The sequence below is a fragment of the Pseudonaja textilis genome, chromosome 3 (assembly GCF_049901715.1).
Source record: "Pseudonaja textilis isolate UNSWEBS1 chromosome 3, rPseTex1.2, whole genome shotgun sequence".
Taxonomy (NCBI): Eukaryota; Metazoa; Chordata; class Lepidosauria; order Squamata; family Elapidae; genus Pseudonaja; species Pseudonaja textilis.
The window spans coordinates 30,870,468-30,896,795 of record NC_141992.1 but is presented as its reverse complement, the minus strand read 5'-3'; the positions used below and the strand labels follow the sequence as shown (position 1 = coordinate 30,896,795).

Here is a 26,328-nt window from a genome sequence, read left to right as displayed (position 1 = left end):
ACATAAATTTGTGACAAAATTAAATTATCCCTCATGTGAGTGATGCATGTAGACAGAGCAAACCAGAAGGAAGATCTAGAAGCAGTGTATGGTAAAGTTGTACAAACATTAGAGACAGGGCAAGTTTTTAAGCCTTTCTACTTTTACAGAAAAACAAAATTTAGTAGTTGATGCTTTTCCATTTCTCAAGTTGTATAATTGGGCTGATAAAGCTGGCATTATGCTTTGACGGTGATTCAAGGGGATTGTCCCTTAGGCAAGCCTCCATGAAAATTGCTTCCAATCAATGAAGAAACCATGCAGCTTTCCTTCCCTTGGGACAATGGCTTTTGCATGCAGATATAAATGATTGTGATATGGATCAGTCATCTGATGCAGTTTGGCGTCACTTTGTCTCCATCAAGGAAGAGCAACTTGCCAAATATAAATTTTATTTTTTTTAAAAAAGCAAGAGCAATATGCCTTTTCAAGATGAATCATCTTGGTAAGGCAGATCCATACCCACTATTGTTCAAACAGAAGTAGGTGGGGCTTTTGTCAAACAGAACATCCTGTTTGCTGGTCCTTCCTTAAAAAGAAGATTGGGCTAGATCAGGGGTGTCAAACTCAAGGGGTGCTTATACCTGGCCCACTGTGCCGGTCTGAAAATGGCAAAGGGCTGGCCTGTGGTGGCACTGGTAGTCAAAATGGGGCTTAGGGAGTCATGTGTGGCCCCACCGCACCCTGTTTTGGGCCTGGATGGCCACCTGCAGCACTTTGTCGGCCAAAACAGGCATGGGGGGCCACATGAGCCCCCTTGCACTCCATTTTGGCCAGCAAAGTTCTGCAGAACGCCACGCACAACCCCTCCACACACTGTTTTGGCCGGCAAAGTGCTGCAGGAGGGGCAGGGGTGGGATTCTACTGGTTCGCACCTATTCACTAGAACTGGTTGTTAACATTCTAAGCAGTTCAGAGAACCGGTTGTTAGAAGAAATTACTGGCCTAATCCTGTAAGGAAGGCAGGAAGGAAACATTCTGGTGTTGCTTACAGAAACTGCCTCTCCATTAACCCTTATTACATTCTTGGCAGGACTAGACTTCCTGTTTCAGGAACTTCTCTGGAGGTTTTTTTTCCTCCTTTGCTGGTACTTTGCTTATGTGGAGTGACCATTCAAAGTTACAATGGCACTGAAAAAGTGACTTAATGAACATTTTTCACACTTAACGACTGTTGCAGCATCCCTACAGTCATGAGAGGCCAGGCAAGGAGATGCGTGCCTCAATGTGAGTGATGTTGAGTTGGCCACACCCAGCCAGTCACATGACTACCAAGCCACACCCACCAACTAAGCCACACCCACAGAACCGGTTGTTAAAAAATTTGAATCCCACCCATGAGGAGGGGTCCGTCCTGTCTCCCATCTCCAGCTGGCCCTCGGAGGAGAAGTACAATGCTGATCTGGCCCTTGAAGAAATCCAGTTTGACACCCCTGGGCTAGAAAGCCTCAAGGTTTTGATTCTATGTTAAAGCTATGATTCTAGGTTAATCTGCACAATACAGAGTTTGCAAGACACCAGTGTGGGCAGGCAAAACTATCTAAATGAGTTGTTTCCCACTACATACCGAAGATCTTCCTCTGGAACAATGTATTAGAACAATTGGGTGTTTCTGAAAGGTTTGGAGTTTGGTGAAGGAGATTACTCGGTGTATTTTAAGTTATATACCAGAGCTTGGAAGGCTGTAACTGGTCCTTACGATGGAAAGGAGAGGAAAGTCACTGTCTCCCAAGAGTTTAATCTCTTCTCCTTACAACAGATGGCTATTAAGCTTACTGACCCATAATCTCAATGGTATCATTTCCTCCTCCCCCTTGGAAGGGAAAGGGGGACGCATATGGTTATTCCCCCATCCAGCCTTTTCCTGGGGCAGATGCTTTCAGAACTAGGTCATCTGCAGATGTCTACCCAGCAGCTTTATTTTGCTCAGCATAGCCAAATTTTTAATATTTCTGATCCTGAAGGCATCTATCTAGATGTTCACAAGTAAACCCCTGCCATGTCACGCAGTTTAAGGGGATTCTCAGGGCCAACACAGAAGAGCTGGCATAATATAAAGAGTATGGCTACTATTTATGATTAATTTTATTTCGATACAGATGGGACTTTCAATTAAATGCAGCAGTTGTACAAGGCTCTTGTTAGTGTTTCATCCAGCTCTGCTTTTTTCAGAGTAGTCTGTTCCAAGGGATCTGTGGGGAAGGGTCAAAAAATCAAGACGGTTTCTGTGACTGTACATTATACAATATCTATAAAAATGGGGACGGGATGGTGGTGTTTCAATTGCTTAGTTGTGGCCACTGTCTTGCCTTTTTCACACACACGCCACACTCAAATGCTCATGTTCTTTTCTATTTTTCTTCTCTAATGCTTGAAAATCAGTGAGGCTTTTCAGTTTTCAGTGTACTATTTTGGAGGCTTTTCCCGCTGGTGAATATTTTTTTATATTCTATACACTTTCATTTTAATGGATCTATTCTAAAAAAAAAAAAAAAAAAAAAAAGGAAAACACCTTTGAATCAAGCTTTATTTTTCCTCAGTTCACAGGCACATTCATGTATCTCTTTTGGTAATATTAATGTGGGTTGCCACTGACATTTTTCTGGATGTTTTGCAGATATTTCCTGGTGGTCTTCTAAGTGTTAACTGAATTCACTAGTTATCTTTTAGATAAAGGAAGCCAAGTGCTGCCATCAGTCTTGGTGAGTGCCTTAGGTCTTGCGCTAAATTTGGTACTCATCCACTGTGTATACAAATTAATTAATAGCATTAGTTTGTGTCTGTCTCTGTGTGTGTTTGTGGCCCTGGATCTTTGGTTCTCCCCAAGCACAGGTCATGTGTCATCTTTGACTCTGGACAAGGAACCTTCCCCTGGATGAAGCTGATGTGCAATTTAGGAATCCTCCTGGACTCACAGCTCCTGGTCAAGGTATTAGGTGGCAGCTCTGGCTAGTGAGGCCTGTGCTTAGTTTTGTCATGTGTGTAAATTTCACCCTTTCCTGGACTGGGAGGCCTTGCTCAGAGTTATTCATGCTTTGGTCACTTCCCACATTTATTTCTACAACACACATTACAAGGAGCTGCCATAGAAAAAACATTTGGAAATTACAAGTGATGTATAATGTGGCAGCTTATGCAGTGATTGATGATACTCCTAGGTTTACCCATGTTACATCCTTGTCGCGCAAGTTGTACTGGATCCCAGTTTCTTTCCAGGTGCAATTCAAAGTGCTATTTATTACTTTTAAAGCCCTACATGACATGGGGTCAAGTTTAGTGTGAAACTGCCTCTCCCTCAGAACATCTGCCTATTCTATCAGATTGAATAGGATGGGCACATGCTTAGTCTCTTCCCATAAGTGTTGCCATCTATGAGATCTGGGAAGTTGCCTTTTTCATTGCAGCCACCACCCTATGGAGCCCTGAGATTTGGCAGGTCCCCACAATATTAAACTTCCCAAAAAGCATTCACAACCTGACTTTCCCCCTCAAGCGCTAGGACAGAGTGAGTTAAGTTTAGTTATGGTACCAGGGTTTATTTATTTTTATATCTTTGGTTTTAATATTTTTATTGTACAGATGTGGTTTTATCTCTTTCAATCTGCATTTCCCCCCATCCTCATTTTGAATGGTCAACATAACAGTAATAACAGTATTATCAGGATTAGCAAATATTAATCCTCTTCCTAAACACTTTTCAATTGCAAGTGTATTTTACTTTCCAATTTAAGAGGGAACTTTGTAAGATCTCTTGATAAGAGCCTTGTCACTGAAATAATGGTGAAATGGAAGGATTCACCCCACTTGATAATGTAATTCCAATCCACATTTAAATTTAAATACATCTCTCTGGTCCAAATTAAACATAAATATGATCAATCTCTGTGGCTCAAATATGTTATTTCTACTACTCCAAATAAATGCAAGGAAGATAGCATGTTATGTTTGTGAAGTGAAATCTTACAGATGCCTTCGTAAAAGAATGCTCTGTTGAATTCTAGCATCTTCTATCAGAAGACCATAGATTTCAATCAGATTCCATGGGCCCATCCATATGTTTTTCATTGTAATAAAAGCTGGTAGAAAGACTGTGTTTTTTGGCAAGTAACAACTCTGGTTATTGTCCCATTTGTTGGTTTTATTTGCAAATATGCAATATGAGCCAGCAGTGTGCTGCAGCTGCCAAGAAAGCCAACATAGTCCTAAGCTGCATTAGCAGAGGGATAGAATCAAGATCACATGAAGTGTTAATACCACTTTATAATGCCTTGGTAAGGCCACACTTGGAATACTGCATCCAACTTTCGTCACCACAGTGTAAAAAAGATGTTGAAACTCTAGAAAGAGTGCATAGAAGAGCAACAAAGATGATTAGGGGACTGGAGGCTAAAACATATAAAGAACAGTTGCTGGAGTTGGATATGTCGAGTTTAATGAAAAGAAGGAATGGGATGACATGATAGCAGCATTCCAATATCTCAAGGGCTGCCACAAAGAAGAGGGAGTCAAGCTATTCTCCAGAGCACCTGAAGGCAGGACAAGAAGCAATGGTGGAAACTAATCAAGGAGAGAAACAGCCTAGAACAAAGAACTTTCCTGAAAGTTAGAACAATTAATCAGTGAAGCAACTTGTTTGCAAAAGTTGTGAATGGTCCAACACTGGAAGTTTTCCAGAAGAGATTGGTCAACCATTTGTCTGAAATGATATAGGGTTTCCTGCCTAGGCAGGGGGTTGGAGTGGAAGACCTCCAAGGTCCTTTCCAACACTTATTCTGTTAACATCCTTCATTCCTTCAGATCTGATGTAGATTTCCTAAAATACTTTCCTGGCCTCATTTCCTTTTTAAATATAACTTCCATTTGTGTGTGTTTTAATCTTTCTTCGCTTCTTTGAAATGTAATTAAAGAAGCAACTCTCCAGAGCTCACATGGCAGACGGTTCATGGAACTATATTTGCTTGTAGGTACCAGAAGGGTATCAAACGATCTGAAAGCAAGACCTCTATTTTCCCTTTTTGGTGGAGAAAAGAAATGATTAAGCAAGTTTTAGATTCATCAGCTGAGCCAAATAAATAAATGAGAGCATCAAGGGAATTTCAGAGCTTCATTACTGGAGATTTCTACAATGAAATCCTGAATTTAGGATGTATAGTATCCTTCAGCCCATTTAACATTCAAGGTTAGTGATGGCTAACCTTTTCCACGTTGTGTGCCGAAAGTGCATGCAATGCACGCGCCCCCTCCCTGCACATGTGCATGCATCACATGCCTCTGTGCAGGGGTAGGATTCAAATTTTTTAACGACCAGTTCTGTGGGCGTGGCTTAGTTGGTGGGTATGCCTTGGTGGTCATGTGACTGGCTGGGCGTGGCCAACTCAATATCATTCACATCGAGGCACGCATCTCCTCGCCTGGCCTCTCGTGACTGTGGGGATGCTGCAATAGTCGTAAGTGTGAAAAAGGATCATAACTCACTTTTTTCAATGCCATTGTAACTTTGAATGGTCACTCCACACAAGCAAAGTACCAGCAAAGGAGGGGAAAAGAACTCCAGATAAGTTCCAGAGACAGGAAGTCTAGTCCTACCATGAATGTAATAAGGGTTAACGGAGAGGCAGTTTCTGTAAGCAACACCAGAATGTTTCCTTCCTGCCTTCCTTACAGGATTAGGCCAGTAATTTCTTCTAACAACTGGTTCTCCAAACTGCTTAGAATGTTAACATCTGGTTCTAGCAAATCGGTGCGAACCAGTAGAATCCCACCCCTGCCTCTATGTATGTGCACATGATCCCCCATGCCACGTGCCTCTGTGCATGCATGACTCTTTCCTGTGCACCCTGTGCCTCTGTACATGTCTACACAATTCCCGATGCACCCTAACCCTGCTCATGCATGCGCATCTCCCCTGCATGCATCTCTCCCCAAGCATGCATGGCAGATACCCAACAATCAGCTGGCTGGCAGGGGGCATGTGCGCATGCGCAGTGGGGCACTTTCGGGTGACCTCTCGCGTGCCAGCAGAAATGGCTCTGTGTTCCACTTCCAGCATGCGTGCCATAGGCTCGCCATCATGGTTCTAGGTTTTTCAATGATGCTGGCTAGGGAATTCTGGGAGTTGAAGTCCACACATCTAAAACTTAGCAAGGTTGAGAAACATTACCCTTGAAGTCAGATTGCTATGGGCAGTCACGAGGAAGCCAACTAACTGAGTATGGTAAAAAAAAAAAAAAAAGTCAACATACATTCCAGAGTTTCTCATTCCAAAAAAAAAAAAAATGGAACAGAAAAACTATCCGGATGAGATAATACCACAAGCCTGTTTGACCATAGAAGCTACAAAAAATAATGACTGTTTAGCACTTCCGTGAGAGACTATCAAAAAATACCAGGAATGAGGCCTTCACTGGAGTGTTGATAGACTTCTCAAAAAAGAGGAGTAGCAAACTTTTTCCTGTACTGAAGCCAAGAAAGCTCTTAGTTTCTATGCGGTCACCATAAGTCGAGCTTGATGTAAAAGTATTTTTACTTTTATAGTCACCTAAAAAGCCTGACTAGTTCATTTTTAGTTGCTGCAAGCCATACTGAGAGAAAGCTTTAGTGAAGCATCACTAACACAGATTGAGGATCGATGTGACGGTAGTTACATAACTGTGATTGGTTGGTCCAGGAAGAAGGAACTGTTAGTCAGCATGGACTGACTGCTGGTATGCAAGGGAATATCTGTAAAAATAGCTCTTGGTAACAAAATGAATGAAAGAAAGACAACAAATTGGGTGCATTCATGCAACATGCTGAACCTCGTCAATTCAAACCATAGAAAATGCATTTGCTCAAACTGCTTAAACTTGTTTATTATCGTATCTATTCTGTTTTCTGTGTTTTAACATGTTATAGAAACTCAATCCATTTGGCTATTGTTCAGTACACGTTAGGGCTACCAGAACTTTACCCTGCCAGATGCTTTACTGCTAACAGCAATGAAATGCTTTTTTCTTAATGTCTGAAGAAGCCCAAATATGGTAATCCTAGAGTTATGTGAACCTAAAAATGGGTTGAGTAACCAAGAGAGCTGGGTGAATAGAGCAACTTTGCATTACAAATATGAATCAATGTGATGCTTTGTTGTGCTCTGGGGAGTAAAATTTTGGGAGATTAGCTTCTGAGGCTCTGAGAGCTCAAAATGACTTTAGTGACAAACAATGGTCCTTTGAAACAGGACACATTTCACAGGAGTTGGGACGAACTGTTTCCCTGGGGAGTATATTTTAAAAAAAATGAAGCAAAAGCTACATTGACCTTTGAGAAACCAAAAACTGAATAAAATTTATAGAAAAACTAAAATAGGTTTGGAAAGCAATATTCATTAGTTGCTAATATGGTTGCTTATCACATTCAAAGTTGCAGCTTTCTGGCACTCTGATGAGGGTTCAGAGAGTTTACTCCAGGTTTTTCTGGAGCCACCTGAAGTCTTGAAGCTTGTACACTTCTGTTCTATATAAACACAAACATTTTACAAATCAGAGTCTGCTTGTACTTGATGTGGGGGCCATTGCAGTGGTCTCTGGCCACTTTGCAATGGTTACCTGTTCAGATAACTCTTTTGATGTAAATAACTTCAGGGGGAGAGTTATGTGATCCCTGCCATTCCTCTGGGGTCCCTTGTTTGGTCAGGCCTATGGAATCCATGAGCTGGGAGCATGATTGTAAGGAAAAGGCCTGCTAAACATCCCATAATTGTGAGACCTAATTTGGAAGGAGCCAATTAAGGTCACGGAATCTGACACCATGCTCAGAGCAGGAATTCATGAGTTTCTTTTTTATTATTTAGCCTAACATTTTGGTAACTACTTTTTCCATAAACGCACCATTCTTTTGAAGAAAAAGCAAGCTGGCCTTTTACCACTTACTATTGTGAAAATAAGATGCAAACAATGCTTTGTTATTAGCAAACACACCAGCCTCTTGTTTTGGATAAACCTCTGCTACTCTTGCCTCTTGTTCTCATTCTGCAGCCTCTCTCAAGTTTGTGCTGTCTTGATGCTTCAGTGCTTAGAATTCCCAGCTAGCATGGCAGTCTCAGTGCATGGGAAGCTCATGTTCCATGATTGCTTCTCATATTTCTTCTTCTCAACCACCTCCTTGCAATATGATGGGAATGGACCTTCATCCCCAACCAACACTCTTGTCAGTTCTTTTTTCAGTACCATTAATGGGACTAAATTGCAGAATGTTTTGCTGATGGAAAATCTAAAGAAGATCATCACCTTCCTTGCTGAACCTCTTGTTTTTCTTTGAAGACGTTTCACTTCTCATCCAAGAATTTTGGATGAGAAGCGAAACGTCTTCAAAAGAAAAAAAATCAGAAAGTCCAGTTGCCTCCTGAAAAAACACCTTTGGGACAACCATGACCTGGATGACTGAGGATCTCCATAGACATTCAAGACTGGACTTCCTGGGGCTTTAAAGGAACTCTGGGAGAGTAACATTTGGGTACTTGATTATAAAATGACTTGTACAAAGAAGCATCTTCCCTACTTTCCACTTAATGAGAATTCCTCCACAGTCTGAATTGGAAAAGAGTATCCTACTCATGCAAGGACCTTCATGCTTGGCAGTAGCATATATCCAGGACCAATTTTTTAAATACTTTGTTGTTTGGTATTTCATGTGAGTTCCAGAAATTGCTGTTTTTTCAAATGAAGAATACTGTGCTAGCACTATAATACATATTAGTGCTACTAATACTTTTTCCAGAACAACAGTCCTATGACAGAAATGCTTTCTTTTTTCTCCATCAACGAGGCTGGAAAGACTTTTTCTTGCGTCTTTTGAAGCACCAAAGGCCATGGCTCTGAGTCAACATGGTTATTTTAACATGTAAGGCTAGTACACCCACTAGCACATTCCCCACCTCCACTCCAGGCAGTATAATAATATTTACTAAGCAATATGATGCTACCCAATTGGCTGCCTGAGACAGCTACTTCATTCTACTTAATGGTCAGGCCAGATTCTAAATGTATCTGACTAAAACTGTATTGAATAAGCTTACTATCTGCTCAGAAATATAATCCAGGTTTTTCTGAGCCTGAAGCATACAAGACCTCCACTATACATAATAAAGAATGGGTACTCATGCTCCATTGACCACATAGGAAATAGGTTTAGCAAACCAATAGTGTGATCTTAAACATGTTTACTGGAATAGGAATCTGATAGAAGCACTGTAGATAAGTATTTGCTTATTTTATTTGTTTGTTTAAATAACTTATATGTCTTCCCAATGCCCATCTCACAGCAGGAAGGAATGTTTATATGATTAGGAATGTTCTTCTTGGAAGTCTGTTGAAATAAGTGGGCTTTGTTCTTAAGAGTAAACAAAACATAAGATTGAAGATAAGAGTTAGTGCCAGTATACTTACTTCATAAACATGTCAGATAAATGATTCCTGTTCATTGTCTTCTGGGACCTATATCCTCTTATTGGATTCATTCACTGGTGTCAGCTTAGAGATAGGCTTGCTGGCATCATAATGGCTTCCACTGAAGTTCCCTCCTTAGGTAATTGCTTCAAGTCAACCTTGCCATGGATAGGTCCCAGAAGACAATGGGATAGAACAAACGTCATCATGAAGGAAAGAAAGGCAATCATCTGTTGCTGAGTGAAGCCATCTTTTTGTGCAAATTTAACTGAATAGACACATTGGGATGAATCAAGTGGGCCTTCTGTAGACAGCAGAAGTGGTGGAGGTAACTCTGAGGAAAAGTCTCCTTTCTGTAAGATTTCATCCATATATTCACTCATTTGAACTACTTCTAGAGTACATGAAGAACATTTTTGGCTGGGAAATCACATCCTATCAGTTCTGACCCAGAATTTCCTAAACTCTTCACTTCAGAATTCCCTCTAGGAAAAGTTCTATATCATTGCATCTTCTAACTGGGTGAGATATGCATTCTTTGCACTAAGTTGTGTAGTTATGGAATTCTAATCTACCAAAATAATAACTGCAATCAGAAACATCTGCAGGACCCAACATCGGAGAAGAATGGGATATGAGAGAACCATATTGAGACAACAATCTTGTCCTGCTTACCAGAGTGTCCTATTCAGTGGGATTTAGTACTGAGTATATAATCCTGATTAAACAGAATAATAAGTCTTTTACCAGTGGAAACTAGAAGTTCGAGACTAATAATGGATGTAGCCTCAGAGAGGTGGAAGAGCCTTCTTTCTCCAAAGTCTTACTTTCTGATCCTAGAAAGGCACAATTCTGGTTGGTTGAAAGGTCATCCCCAGGCTTTGTATGGCATTTACTGTGTAAGTAATTAGAACTGGAGCCCAAGGAGATTTGGATAGTTTGTTTTTACAAAGGTTAAGTTCCTCTTTTGGGTTCTTAATCAGCCCCAAACCTCAAATGGATACATGCAGACAAATGATGGTTTGGGGTTTTTTTTGATGGGGGAACCAACTTTGAGGGAAAGAAATAGAAATGCAAAATATATACTGTTAGGCTACGTATGTGTCCTGCGATATGCTTTTTCTACCCTTTCCTTGGGTCTTCAGGCTTGAGATAAATGTCCAAAGGATTACATTGTGTAATCCTTTTTGGCCACAACATTTCCACTGTTTCTGGTGCAGACCCACCATATCATAAAACCATGCAGTTACAAGGAAGAATAGGAACCATGTAGCACATACCCCTCCTTAGTGCAATGTCTGTTAAAGCGTTTAGAACAGATGAAGTTCTTTCTGGTATCTAAGCAACTATTAACAAATCTCACTATTAACAATGTCAATCGTGAGATTTGCATTATTAAAGCTGAACTTTTGAAGTACTTCTACATTGCATTATACACATTCACATACATACCACACACGCATACACACACACACACACACACACACATTCTTCAAACTCTATTTATAGACTTCTTCCTTCAAGTGTTTTTTTAAATTGCTCCCGCCCTCATGTTTCTAGAAAATTGCTCTAGACCAGGGGTGTCAAACTCGATTTCATTGAGGGCTGCATTAGGGGTGTGTTTGACCTCAGGAATGTGTAAAGCCATGGGGTATGGCCAACTCAACATCATTTGTGAGGGGGGCACCTGTGGTTGCCAAATGCGAAAGGACTTCCCTCAGACCCTCCCTCCCTCTCATTATAATCTCCTTCCTTCCTTTTCTTCTTTTTCCTTCCCTCTTCATTCTTCTTTCTTCTTCCTTCCCCTCTTTCCTTCTTTTTCCTTTCTTGCTCTCTTCCCATCTTCCCTTCTTTTTCTTTGTTTTTCCTCTTCTCCTTTCTCCTTTCCTGTCCCTTCTTGAATGCTCAAATGCAAAAGGGGAAACATTTCTCCTTTTGTATTGTTTTTAGTTTGTTTTGCTAGCCAGCAAAAATGGAGCCTGGAGGCGGGGCACTGGCAAAGGGCTGCAGGAGGCTGTTGTGGCCAAAAACGGAACCCTGGAGTGCCACACGTGGCCCCTCAGAGCTCTGTTTTCACTGGCAGAGGCACTCTGGTCCTTCGCTGTTTCCAGGATGGCCCCGCGGGCCAGATCTAAGCAACCTGTAGGCCGGATGTGGCCCATGGGCTTTGAGTTTGATACCCCTACTCTAAACAGTGCCAATTGATGTATAAGTTCTGGCTACACAGTCAGTAGGCTTATTTTTTTCTCCCTGTCTAATGACTTAGCCATTCTGTCTATTTCAGGTTTTTTTTCCAATTTCTTGTTTCTGTAAGTACAGTAAGTGTGATTCATTAAGAATTTTTAATACTGTAAATCCAGACTAAAATTTGTACTTTAAATGCAAATTTCTCTAACTATTTAGCTTTTGCAAGCAATTTCCCATCATATTTTTTAAAGGTCCACCCCCCCACCCCCCGAATGCATATTTTAAATATAGATAATGAACTGCACTGACAATTATAAAGAAATTTGGGATGATTTGGAAAAAAATTAGGTTGTGTATCAGCTAAAAAAATAGAGAACTAAAAAAGCTTGTATTCAAGAGTAAACGAAACATATTTCTTCCATCCTTACTACAATTTGATGAACATTATAATCCTGTAGGGATCTGTGTTTTTAAAATAAAAAATCATTTTACTACTAGGCAAATATTTGACAAATATAATTTGATTGAGCTAAAGTCAGAAAACCTGATTTGGATAATTGTAATCTATAAAAATGCTTCTGAAGATGTGTTACACTGAACTGACAGGCTGATTAAAAAAAAACACTTTTGTATAGTCAATATTAGTGCCTGGATTTTAAATCTACATTTCAAATGCTTCTACTCGCTTTAAGTGACTTTCTGTCAGAGACCAACTCTCCACTGTGTAGAGCAGGATAGAAAAGATGTAGTATCTGACAAGCCTGATTTTCAATCTTAGGCTTATGTCATGACTGCAGAAGACCTTTTTTATTTTGAAGAATGCTGTTTGAACTTTCTCTATCCTTGTTTTTATTTATTTATTTGATTTGATTTGATTTGATTTGTCAATTGCTTACAAGATAATAGTTATAAGTATATACATAATTATGAATACATGAAATGGGTACATATAAGAAAAATAAAAGAAACAATGACAGGAATGGTAGGCACGTTGGTGCGCTTATGCACGCCCCCTACAGATCTCTTAGGAAAGGGGTGAGGTCAATAGTAGACAGTCTAATCAGTCACGTTCCAGCTTTCATGTAAATTACAACCGAGGTAAGAAGTAAAATTGCTAATTCAGAATCTTTACTACATTTAGTTTGGAAGTGGAATTGAAACTTGGCAGTATCTCAGAGTGCTCTACCAAGCGAATTCCTGGATTTTGATTCAAAACTGGTTTAATGGTACCAGTGTAAAAAACATTTCTAGCAAACAATTGCAAATGTTCCTGCCATGAAATGGCAACAGAGTTATGATCCATCCTTCTTTAGTAGCTAAGAGAGGAACCAGCTCTTGATGTTCTTCCATCAAGTTGGATGAATGCATTGCTTGCATTCAAGTACTTGAAAAGATGGAAAGAAGCAAGCTTTTTGCTTTATTTACTAAGGATGGAATAACTTTAGAGCCAATTCAGAATAGCAATTAAGAATGCTGGACTTCTGTTTTCAAATCTCTCTTCAGCAGAGGAAGTGACCTGTCAGTTGTAATCCCAGGGTTGCTGTAAGGATTGTTGGCATAAATTCTCTCAAGGTTGCTGTGAGGATAACAAGCATGGAAATAATACTGATTTTTTAAGTTTGCCTGGGAGGAAGTTAATGGAATAGTAAAAAAACCTGTAAATTTAAATGATTGCTGTACCACAAAATTCTCTGCATTAGTTTTCTACCAATCTTCATCAAATCTAGATCAGTGTTTTTCAACTTTTTTCAACCTTGGCAACCATAAGATGGGTAAGCTTCAATTCTCAGAACTCCACAGCCTTTTGCATGGTGGCTGGGAAATAGTGATCTAGATAGCAGAAAATTTGTCTTGAAATAAGTTTCAATTGAGAAGAATGTGAATGAAATGTTCAAGGGTAGATTGCAGTGGCAAAGAGATATATAACTGTCATATCTCTCTTACCTGTCTCTCAAAGTGTCTTTAAATTTCTTGACTTCCCACACTTACATCAAGGGAAGGATGTCTTGTAATAGTTTGGTTTTTTCAGGATGTGAAAGCAGCCAGGGAGGCTTCATGAAGATGGAAAGAGGGATAACAATGAACCCCAATCCCCAAAATAGCCTTGCCTTTCACTTCAAGCAATATGATAACATTTTTAAAAAATCAAGAAAATTTTGAAAGAAATTTTTAATTTCTCTGAAAATGATACAAAAACAAAAATTATCTTTCATATTAGAAGGAAGCTACTGAGGAACTGCAAGGCAGAAATGCATAACACTAGTTTAAATGTCAGATTGAAACTACAGATTGATTCTTTGGGAGGGATAAATCTTGTAATGGTAGAAATATTTACCTTTGGCGGAAGGGTTGGGATAATTTTTTTCCTTGGAGTTCTCGAATTGTAAGAGCAACCTATTTCCCCCAGCCTAAAGCCCACCAGTAAGTTGGACTGAAAAACTGATCATGTCCTATGGGCAAGATGACTGGGATGTCATTAGTTTTGTTGTGCAAGTCATTTAGGCATTCGGTAAAGAAGATTGGAATAGATTGACTGCTGATGAACCTTTGTTAGTCTGTTTCTGGCTTCTGGACGGCACAGAAAGCTGATAGCTAACAGCAACAACAATAAAATAATACTAGCAATTATGCCTAGTGCTTTATAGGAAACCTTTTTATGGCTGGGAAGATAGACTTTGGGGGGAAAACGAAAACACAAATGTAAGAGAAACTAGTGGTGGCATACTATGTCTGCAAGTAAAATAAGTGTGCTAAGTTGTTTTGCATATTGTTTTAGTAAAAATGCCAAACTTCTGTTATAAAAGGATCTAATTCAGAAAACCACACAAAGAAACTTGGGGTTGTATATTATAAAAACTAATTATGGTAGAATGAAATAATAAGCAAGTTATACCACTGATCTACATAAAATCTAGATCTTAAAAAAGGTAATAGATGGTGAAAAAGAGGTAACATTATCAAGGGTTCTGGGTTAAGCAACAGCAGCATGCTATAATTCCTTATTGTAGACAGTGAGGACATTGGAATTTTTAATATCAGGGTATATTGAGGTAATAATGTTCTCAACATTGTGCCTTACAGAGGGGTTGAAACAGCAATTTCTAAAATCTCTAGCTAGCATGGTCAAATATGGGATGTATAGTACACCTTGTACAATTTTGCCAGATCTCAAAAACTGAAGAGGGTGCTTGGGTGAGAGACCATCAAGAAATCTCATAGATGTGACTAGATTGGGGTTAGCCAAATAAAATATCTCAGAAGGTGACAATGACAAATATGTGCTTTACTGATGCCAAGAAAAATTACATGGAACTGAAGGGAGATTTTAAAATTTTAATCCCAAGAGATGGCCTCAAATTGGAAGGATTCATTGGAGTAGAAACATTCAAGCATAGAATGAAAGTAAGGGGTGAGAAAACAGACAAGTAATTGACTGATATCCTGAATTATCAACTATTACTTGCAAATGGAATATCGAAAGAGATCCTGAATTTGTCCTCTTAACAAATCCAATTCAGGGACTTGGAACAGGAAGCATCTTTTATGAGGTAAAACATATTAACATTAATATGGGCCTGTAGGAAAAGTCCTTCCCCAAGACCGAGGGGATTTTCAAAAAGCTGAATCAGCACTGAAGAAATGTTTTCAGTAAGAGTAAGAAGGAAGGCTCCTTGCAGAGATGAAATTAAAAGACATCAGGAAAAGGTCATAATCAGAGCAAATTAAATTTATGATCCATGGCAGAAATTATATTCCATTTCTTTCTCAGGATCATCTGAGTTCCTTGTGATTCAAAACACTTCTGCTTTTTTAAAGATAATTTAAATTATTTTCTCTCTTCTCTCTTATTTCACCCCACCCTTACTCTTTGCAGGACTTTGCACTGAAGCCAAGTGAAGAACCTTATGATTGCACTATACAGAACTCAAGTCAGATAAGACTTCAGAGGGAAAAAATACCCCAGCATCAGACATCTCCTGCTTTTTTTGGAAGACCCATCCATCAATTTCTCCCCAAATTTACACCACAGAAGCACCATCTTCTGGCTACACACACTGAAACAAGCATCTATAGCCGTGCTTCCATTTTTCTTTCAAAGTCCATATTAGAAATCCATTTCCCACCATGTTCCAGCGTTTCACCAGCCTCTTCTTCAGTGATAGCAGCACAGTTGAAGTCGTTGAGGAACCTAAGCCTTTTGTTTCTAAAGAGGAAGAAGAAGATGGATGGCTTATTATTGATCTGCCAGGTGAGAAACATTGGAGGAAATGATTGGATTCTCACCAGTGGTGGAATTCAAAGTATTTTACTACTGGTTCTGTGGGCATGCACTTCACATGCATGTGGAGCGTTCTAAAAAGGGGAGTTTTAAGCATGAAACCTTGCCTTACCTTCAGCACTGGTGAATAAAACAGATGAGACATGGCAATCCACTCTGCTGCACCTATCAGCTGAACTACAAACAAAGGAAATATAAGACAGGAAAGGGTGGGAGCGGGTTGGCGGAGCCAACTGCTGACTGTCACTACTGGATCACTAGAACCAGTATGAACCGGCAGCATACTGTCTCTGTTTCTCACATTACCTTTCTCAAATTGCAGAATGGAAGGAGCGTGTCTAGTTGCATTTTTTAAAAGTGATATAGAAGAAAAAAGAAACAAGGAGAGATTGAAACAAAAGTAAAGTTAGGCAGCAATTCTTAAATTTATACACAGGTAGTCCTTGATCACTGGTCCTGTTAGCCATCTACAAGAACTTGTGTCCCGTACCCATGTCTGAAATCTGACAAGAATCCAAATAATCTGTTTACAATTACATTTTAGCTTGAAATTCTATGTGTTTCTCAGACTAGTTTTTCAGGCCAGCCAGATTTCTGCCTTGCTGTTGAGTGGAAATTATATGACTCAACTATTTCCAATGGCAATCGTTTGCTTGCAAATTAAGTGAAGAAGTCGAGTCAACAATGTTCTCCATAGCTTTGTTTTTAACTCGTTTCTCTTACCAATCCTCTTTAGTTTATTACATTACATTTTAATATCTTAACATGAACTAAATTATTATACTTCTCTTTTTACTTTTGCCCATATACTGGAGTATGCTTTAAGATTATGTTTCAGATTAAAAGTACTGTTGTTTCCTTAAGAACATGATTGCATTTGATCTGTGACTTGGGCTTTATGTGCTCCATGCAGGAAAAGCCTTTAGCACTTCTGAACAGAAACTGGAGCATTAAGCAATGAGTGCTACACTCATGAATAAGGCATGGAGAATTAGCAGATGCCGCATGCTCTCCCACTGAGGGGCTGAGAAAATGGGGGCAAGGCAGCATACAATCTTGTTTCTCCAATACTCCTTCCCAATGTTCAACTGTTCATTAATTATTTGCTGTGGAATACAGATGAATCAATTTAAACTTCCTCAATATGGTTCAAATGAAAATGCCTCAAAGTTGTTTAGGTGAATTCTGGGAAACAGTTGAGAAACAGGAAAGAGGCACCCAGATAATAAGGCTCAGAGCACACACACACCCCTTGCTTTAGCTCAGTTATTTCTTGAAAAAGACAGGGAGAGTCAACCTGGTATCGTCCACATTTCTTTAAATCACAATTCCCCTCAATACCGCCATCTGATCATGTGATGAGCATTTGTAGTAGTTGTTTTTCAAAACATTTTGGAGGACACCCCATAACCTCTAGAGAAGGGACAGGAAGCCCCCCAAAAAAAAAAACAGAATGTATTGAATGGCAGGGATGGAAGCCAAGTGAACAACCAGTAAAGGGTAATGAAGACAATCTGTTCATTAACCAGCAGTTTCTGACTAAGGGAAAATATAGTTGCCTTTTTTTCCCCATGAGATACAGAGGTTTACAAATGTGGCATTATGAGAGAAAGACATCTGGAGGACAGGATATAGTTCTTTGCCTTGACTGTTTCCTGACCTGTGGCCCTCCAGAATTTATAGCTGGAGTTATAAGTCCCAATAGGCTTAGACAAAATGGCCAAGGTTAGGAAATGTTGACAGTTGCAATTTAGCAACACCTGAAGGCCCACAAATTTTCCATCTTTTAATTCTTACACATTGCAGTGTGTGAACTAACCCAGCCAACATTGGTGAGACTGATGGATGTTTCATAAAATTTCCTGAAACAAGTAATAACAGTACATAAAGATAAAGGTTTCTCTTGCCCAGTCGTTTCCAACTCTAGGGATCAATATTTATCTCCATTTCATAGCTGAGGGAGTCAGCATTGTCCAAAAACATTTTTGTGGTTATGTGGCCAGCATGACTATACACCAAGGTGCACGGAACGCTCTTATCTTCCCGTTGATGTGGTACCTATTTATTTACTCACATTTGCATGCTTTCAACATGCTTGGTGGGCAGGAGCTGGGGCAAGTAGCTCATCCCATCATGCAGTGCTCAGGCTTGAACCCAGGCTGTCAGCTTTCCAACTGACAAGCTTAGTGTCTTTAAACCACTGAGCCATCACCTCCACCCCCATTACAAAATATAATACTTTATTAAATTTATATACCATCCAGTTATATAACCTGGTGTTTCTTCCATTTCTATATCCCTAACTAACGTAGCCATTGTACTAGCTAGGGGGTATTGGAATTAAAACTGATTCGGTTTGGAGGGCATCAATTGGAAAAGATTCATTTAAATCAAAACAATCATTATATGTAAGGATTATATGAAAATAACCATGGTCTGTATACATCTTAATTAAAATGCAATGCTGGTTGCTTGGAGGGAGAGAAACAAAAACAAAAAACTAAACACGTTCCTCTGGATAATCAGAGATATAATTATGATCACCTTCTTCCTGGTACCAGAATTGCACAAGGTTTATTAAGACATCAACAAAAAAGTATCCACCTTCAAATCCATCAGCTGCGATGAGCAGTGATGTAAACATTATTTTTCTGCAACAGAGGGAGGATGTCATCTGCTTAAGCACCAAGCTAATGGATAGGTTTCTTTGTTTTTGCCAATAAATTGGATTATCAGATGGATTTAAAGTTTTCCTTTTTTAATATTATGAATGGTAGGCTAACCAAGAGAAAATGAGAGAATGAAGAAAAACAATTTTAAACAGAAACCAGTTTTTTTTATCAGAAGATCTCAGTTCACCTAGCAGAATAAATAGTAATGTTTAATTGTGAGATGATTTGGATTTCTAATTAAATCTAAAGGCCGGGTTTTTAATTAACATGAATTACAACAGATCGAGGGCTTTTATTAAAATTCATTTTGTTTTAGAAGCAGAAAGTAAGCACCATTTAGTTCAGTAAAGCTTCTTTCCAGGGGACAGATTGCAAACAATATATTTTGCAAGCTATAATATGCTACTGTTGTCCTTAGGCAGTTAGGATAATCTTCTGTACTTCAAAATTTGCAGGCACACCTCTGGATGAAGTAATCATAATCTAGGTTAAATTCTATGAGATAATTGGATCAGTGCACTGGCACACATTATGCAACTTGTTGTCTATGAGAATTATAATTTAAATTCTTTGAAAAAGAGTTTACGTTTGATGTATGAAACACTTTATATTCCTTTATATACATGATAATTCAGAATTGCTGCTGCTATTTGAAATGGAAGCCGGGAAGGGGAAATGCCATGAACTGCCATTTAATTTTTAAAAAGCTGCAGAGAATTTTGGTTTTGATCAGAATTCTGACAGTGACCATATGGGATTCCATGTATCCCCTGTTTTAAATTATCTACTGACTGTTAGTAATCCTTAGAGGGGAATGTGAGAATGGTGTGTAAGTAATACTGTGTTGGTGTGTTTGTGCAAGTGACCCTAGAAATGTATAGAGCTCCAGAAGATGTGTTGATTGTCCAGATGTCACCACAGTGAAGTAGTCCACATAAGAAGCACCCACAGGAGTACTAGCTCTATCTTTATTATAAGGTTATATTAACAGAATTTTACAAGACTGAAAGTATTTCTTCTATACTTTCCTTTCACTCTCTAGAAAACTAGGGAAGGTCCTTTCTGAAATGTTTCCCGCACTCTCCCCCTTTTGTGGGCTGTGGTACCAGTTACACACCAGCTATCCAGTCTGCAGCTCTCCTTCCTCCTGTCTCCCAAGGTCTTTCCCACATACCATTAGACCAGGGCAGAGATGTCCAGCTTTCAAACCCACACTAGAGGAGGTAGTACTGGGCCTTGAGCCCTTCGGAACCAGGCTGTGGAAGTGGAGGGTGAGTGCACACATGCGTCCCCAATTGCACAAGCAGTGGACAAGTGCATGAGTGCACACTCCATTTGCATGAGCGGTGTGTGTGTGTGCCCACCGCCTGCATGAATGGAGCTGAGCGCATTACACATGCTTACCCGCCGCTCATGCAGAACCATCCGATTCCTCACTCCCCCACCCGTTGGCCGGTCCGCAAAGCTGGAAAGATTGGTAAACTCTGCACTAGAGGGCAAACTTCTCCAAAACAAGACAAAAACAAAAGTTGATATAATTTAAATGGAAACTTTCATTCAGTGAGGTTAATCTTATTACACCACATGCACCTCATTGTTTTCTCTCTTCGTCACAGTAGCACATTATATTCCCCTGGTACTTTTGGAGTGGTTTTGAAGTTCCTGCTATCCTTTGGAAGAAACAAGTTTTCCTTCCCTATTATGAAGGATAGAATAAGACTTGTTACAGCAACCAATGCTTTTTTCCTTCTGCAGTTAGAGATGCTTTGAGGCAGGGCAATTTAGAACTAGGAAAATAGCACAGGGAAAGAGCTCTATTGTTTGATCAAAACAAGAGACCACTTCATTTTTCTTTAGATAATCCCCTCCCCAAATGTCAGTAGATCTAACTAGAAACTTGATTTGGGATGCTCACAGTGTCCTAGTAACTGAAGCAAATGTCTCCATGTGTAACCTTAATGCTGTGCCGCTGTGCTTGGATAATGATAGCCATACCAATGTCCAATTTGGTTCTAATAGAAGCACTGTGAAAATAAGGCTTTTAAAATATTCTATTTTCTGCAATGATCTGAGTCAGCAAAGATACTTCCATACCTTATGTTTGAAACCAACAAATCAAGGAAGAAGGCATTGCAACACTAGTATTCTAAGTTAGGTGGTTGAGACGTCCGGAACATCACATTGGGAATGACTGCAATAGAGAAGAAACTGGCAACATAAAGGCAAATACAATAAAGAATGAATACTATGTGCATTAGCTTTGTGCAGAAATGTAGTGCGGGACGCAGTCCCAAATCTCTGTCAACCACAGCTGCCTTTGTGTCCTGAAAATCTACTCCCGAGGGCTCTTCACAAGTGATGTTTACATCAGTTCTGACATAGCAACATGCTGCCATGTTCCCATGACATCACCCTCCTTAACAGCCAAACACATTTTCTTCCAGCTTAGCTGTGGCACCGTTCAAATAGCAAAAGGTCTGTTTTGCAGTTTGCGACAATAGACAATCTGGAGGATTAGACGTGGCCTGCTTTCCTCTTTGTGGGAACTCTTGGCTAATTCCGCTCCCTGCCTGAATTGGGAGCTCTCTAGTACTGTAGATTTTCAGAAGCAACCTTATTAACAAACCTCACCACTGTTTCTCAAATCAGTTTTATGGCGCCTATAAAAAAATACCGTGCAGCTTGGTTTTCTTTGCTTATATAAACTGCCTGTGACAAACAGGTTTCATCTTTCTTCCCAGTCTCTGGGCTAAAATAGGCCATTGTCTCCTTCTACCACCACTCCTATCTCCTATGTAAAGGTTCTCTGCTGTAACATACAACCGAAAGAAAAATTGTCTGGCTGCATAACTAGGGTGCCACCATCCCAGCTTTTGGTATGAATTCATATGCAGGAAGGATGATGTCTTGAATAGTCAGGCCATTTTTGTCCTTGTACAAAGACCTCAAATGATATTATGCAGGAGCTGGGAGAGAATCGGGTCATTGCAATGCAAACTTGGTGATCATCCGGCTTGATAGACCTTTTAGCATTTGAGGTTTACATGCTTAATAAGCCCTGTGGAATACTTTACATTTAATTCCAAAGAGGTGTTTTGAAACATGTGGCCAGGGTTGGGTTTCAAAAAATTTAGCAAGGGGTTCTTTGCCCGGTTGCTGGGTGGGCGTGACCATGGTGGCATGGCCTAATCAGCCTTCTGGACCATGACAGGGGGGTGCTTTTTGCCCTCCCCAGGCCCTGGAGGCTTTCTTCGAGCCTCCAGGAGGGTGAAAAAGGCCTCTGTGGAGAGGCTCTGTGGAAGTCGGAAACAGGCCCATTTCTGGCCTTCCCGAACTTCCGGGAGGCCCATTTTTTGCCCTCCCCAAGCCCCCACAGGCACCCTGCATTTACCTGCATCCAAAATGGGCTGCATGGGGACTACTGGGACGGGAGGGGTGGGTGAGGCCAGCCAGGGGTGGGATTTGAGGGTTCTCCAAACTGCACAGAAACTTATCTAGGGGCTCTCCCGAACTCTTGCGAGCCCCCAGCCACCCACCCCTGCATGTGGTATACAAACACAGCACCTGATGCAACTCTTTGAAACAATCCCATTTCCCTCTCTGAAACTGGAACAGTTAAGTAAAGCCAATGAGGCTACTACGTGAGCCTGAGAAAAGACAGAACTGCTTCCTGGAGTTGCAAACAAGTGACAATTATATGATAAATTTTGATGCAATATTTGTTAAAATTATGCTGCTGAAGCTGATAGGTCTCTCTAAAAATGTATAGGATTGTTGCTTTAATTTTTTTTAAAAATCTCTCTTCCAGAGTCTGGTGAGTGGGTCAATTTTAGTAGAATAAGATAGAAGGTATGTTTTATTGAGGAAGGGAGGAAAAATCCTTGTCTGCTGGAGATACCACCTATCTAATTTAAACCATCCTCCCTGTTCCCAAATTTCCTTATGGAATCATTTTTTGTTCCTTTTTTCAAAAATAATGTCTTGCTGTTATCTCCTTGAATTTAGAATGGTACACATTTAAAGATATTAGTATCTATAGTTCGTCAGCAATTGATTATTATTCTTTGGGAGAAAATTAAGCATTCTTTTTATTTGCAAATATTCTTTTCACTGTTGTGTCTGTTCGGTTATTTAATAATCCAGTAGCATAATCTACTGCCTGATTTGGTTCAGGATATTCATCTTCCTCCTTTGTGCAACATGATCATTATTGGGATATTTACACAGGCAACTGAAGTAGACCTATTTTATGTCCACAAATAAAATACCACAGAGAGAGAGATTTATACCAAATGGAACACCTGACAATGTGGCAGAGAATGTCAGAAAGCAAGCCACAAGTGACACACAGCTACAGTCTTAAATGATGCAGAGGATTGGCATCACAGGATAGTAAAACATCTTGGGTCAGTCCTAAGCCATCAGAAAAGACTTCAGAAAAGACACCAATGCCATTGGGGTATCTTTTTCACTAATAATGCCCCTCCTTTCTCTTCTCCTTCCTTCCTTCCTTCCTTCCTTCCTTCCTTCCTTCCTTCCTTCCTTCCTTCCTTCCTTCCTTCCTTCCTTCCTTCCTTCCTTCCTTCCTTCCTTCCTTCCTTCCTTCTCCCTTCCCCTCCTCTTCCTTCCCATCCTTTGAATATGTTGAATGTGTGCACTGTTTTCCTTCCTGTACGCACCCTGCACTGCCATGCATTCTTGTTGAATGGCTTTGCACTATGATGTTTCTTTTGAATTTTGTTTGTGTCATTGTTGCTGCTGTTCTTGCTGTTCCCATTTTGTGTGGTCGGTGATTGCTGCCATCTCTTATTAGATAGTTTGGCTTCAAGTCTTGGCACTGAGCAGTGGGTAGGTGAGAAGGATTCTGTTTGCGCTTCCCGTTGCCGCCATGGGTCCCTTCCACCTACCACGTCTTCACCCCACTCCCTCAGTGACTGTGTCAGCAGGTCCATGCCCTCTCAGCCTGACCCCTGCTTGATGGATGAGAGTTGGTTTGTTACCCCTCCCCCCTGTTTTACTGCAGAAGGTCCTGATGCTGTCAGTATGGAGAGCAGCCCCATGGAGGACCTCTTGATTGAGCATCCCAGCATGTCTGTATATGTCACCACCACCAGCAGCATCATTGTGGAAAGAGAGGATCCTGAGGAGAACATCCAGGAGAAGTAAGTTCAGTTCCAGACATTTACTAAGAGCCTCCCGTGTTCCTCTTCACAAAATTCACAGCTAGGCAAAAATACTCTGTAGCCCAATATTTCCTGAGCTGGTGGGTTCTCAGTGTTTTGAGATCTCCCAGCATTGCAGGCAGAATATTTTATGTATATATTTAACCTTATATAAAATTTACCCAGATAAATGAATGAGAAGAGATAAATAGTTAGGGAAGAATTGAAACAATTTGGAAATAGTTCTCCCCCTCCCCCATTTTTGAAGGCTCTGTGAAATCTGTGGGACTTATTTCAAAGTACATGTGAACAGGGTTATATTATTTGTTTTAAAAAGAATGCTTAAGGAATTTCATTTTTGCAAATGCTGGTTCTGGTTTGACTACCACTTCCTATTTTATTAGCCTGGCTGGAATATCACTCTCCCAGTTAAATGTTTTTTCCACCAAATGGATTCCTTGATATAGCAAAATAAATATATATTCAGATATTCTCAACTTTCATAAAGTATCATTCATACTTCTGAGCTTCAGCTATGCCTACGACAGTATTCCTATTTGGGTGTTTGATTCCTCTCTGTGAATAGAAGCATATACAGGCGAGAAGTTCTTATCAATGTTGTTTATATCATGATTCCTACTTGCTGGAATCATGTAGCCCAGGAATTTTGTTACCTATGGAGGACAGTAAATGGACATTACAGCAGATACATGCTCAAGTATGCCCCCTGCTGCCTGGATGCACAAGGCCATCAGCAGTCCCCGTTCCCTCGCCTTTGGTTTTCATTGCACAGCTGAACTGTCTGCCTGAACAGATCCGTAATTACATAATTTTATCCCTGAAAAAAGTAGGAGGAAGGGACATTTCATGAATTGTCCATACATACAGCTATTGTGCATTTTGTTGTAGATTGTGGGAGTTGTAGCTTGTGTTCCTTATCACATTTGTGGATGAGTGGCTTACATTAATTTTTTATGACTCACTCTTTTGCTATTTAGAGAAAATGATATGCCCTTTGTCCTTTGAAGTAGGTGTTACCATATCAAAGTGCTGAGTCCAGCTCACTCTGTATGCCTTTTTTTTTCTGCAGTGAAATACCTGAAAACTGTTTACAGCGCCGTCCCACACACCACTCCACTTCTCTTGCTACCAAGGCTGCCATCTTGGAGAAGGTCAATCAAGTGCGTCGGATTCAGAGGGCAAAGCAGTTGGCAGAGAAGCATAAGTTGAGTCAGAAAGTCATGAAGAGGCAGAACCGTGCCAGAGAGTGCCGCCCACCACGGGCCAAACCCCAAAGCCACTTCGTCTACCAACCATGCCAGCGCCAGTACAACTACTAAGCTACTTCAGGAAGTCTACACTGTGGGGCATTATCCTTTTAACTTTTAGCTTCACTAGCTCTTCACAATGCTTTTCTCCATCCAAGAGGGTTGTTTTCACTCATTTTCTGAAATTAATCATCCCTCCCCTGTGAGAACTTCCTACATTCTCATGAACTTGCAACATTAAATGGTAGATCTTTTGTGGGCTTCTCTTGAGCTTTATCTCTCCCCCTCCCTCTGTTTTTAGCAAAAAATATGTTTTCTGATCAATGACGTTTTTGAATTTAATGTCCCATCTTCTCTACATCCTATTTCCAGATTTTGATTTGGATCTCATAGTGAATGAAACACAACATGCCTTGCTAGCATTAAGAAACAAGACAGCAAGTCAACTTTGAATCTCCAATATATGGGTTTTTTAAGTGTTGGAAAAACATATATGTATCTTGGTTGTTAAGAGAAACCATGTTTCTTGTGTGAGTGTGTTTCTTGGTCCTTAGGTAGCATGAATTCACACACTGGCTATTGTAGCAGTTGCCAGTGTTAGACTAATTTGGTGCTTCCAGTGAATATATCACCTTTATTCTAATTTAAATAAGTTACAGGAGGAACATGGTGCCCTGTCATTTCTTTTCATCCCTTGTTATTGCACTAGAGAGCCTGTGACATCAGTGCCTTTCTTTTTGACATCATGCTCATGACAAAAAAAACAAAAAACCTAACAGATTGTGATGTCAAATGGAGATACCAGGTTCCTGTGCAAAATGGAACACAAATAAAACAAGAAAGAAGCCTAACGGATCCCAAGTTAAAGATTAATGACATGTATTTTAACATACTTCCTTCCGTGAAAAATAAATAATTTGTATATTTGTTTCTTTTGCTGAGTTGATGTAATGGCTGCTCATGAATCAAGGAATATCCTTAATTGCCTTGAGACTGCGCGGCAATACAATGAATATTTCTGGGAATTTTGCCATTGACTTCATGTGGAATATAGATAGAACCTGAATTCTCTGTGCAGGATGTCACATGATGCAAAGCTACAACTTTGAGAGCCCATTTTGAGTAGATGCAATTAACATTAACAGTTTACAAATACTACAGAGGAAGTGTGATTATGAAAAGGGCAAAGTAGTACAACTACTTTTCCTCCATCTAATTAGTTGCATGGTTATCAACTAGTAACTCAGAGTTTCTTACAATGCTATTAATGACTCTGTAATTTAATGATCAAGTGTTTAC

The 26,328-nt window shown here is 40.0% G+C and overlaps 1 protein-coding gene across 6 annotated transcripts in view; it reads left to right on the top strand.

Annotated features, from left to right (window-relative positions):
• TP53INP2 (tumor protein p53 inducible nuclear protein 2) overlaps positions 1–25,959 on the top strand; it is a 32,731-nt gene extending 6,772 nt beyond the window's left edge. For 3 of the 6 annotated variants that reach the window (XM_026697628.2, XM_087929133.1, XM_087929132.1), the window contains exons 2-4: positions 15,523–15,897; positions 23,623–23,761; positions 24,852–25,959. In XM_026697628.2, the coding sequence (XP_026553413.1) occupies positions 15,774–15,897; positions 23,623–23,761; positions 24,852–25,101 (513 nt within the window). In that variant the 5' untranslated portion in view covers positions 15,523–15,773 and the 3' untranslated portion in view covers positions 25,102–25,959. Of the gene's footprint in view, positions 1–15,522; positions 15,898–23,412; positions 23,762–24,851 lie in introns of all 6 variants that reach the window. The other 3 variants (XM_087929131.1, XM_087929134.1, XM_026697626.2) reach the window with 3 other exon arrangements.
• Positions 25,960–26,328: the final 369 nt, after the last annotated feature.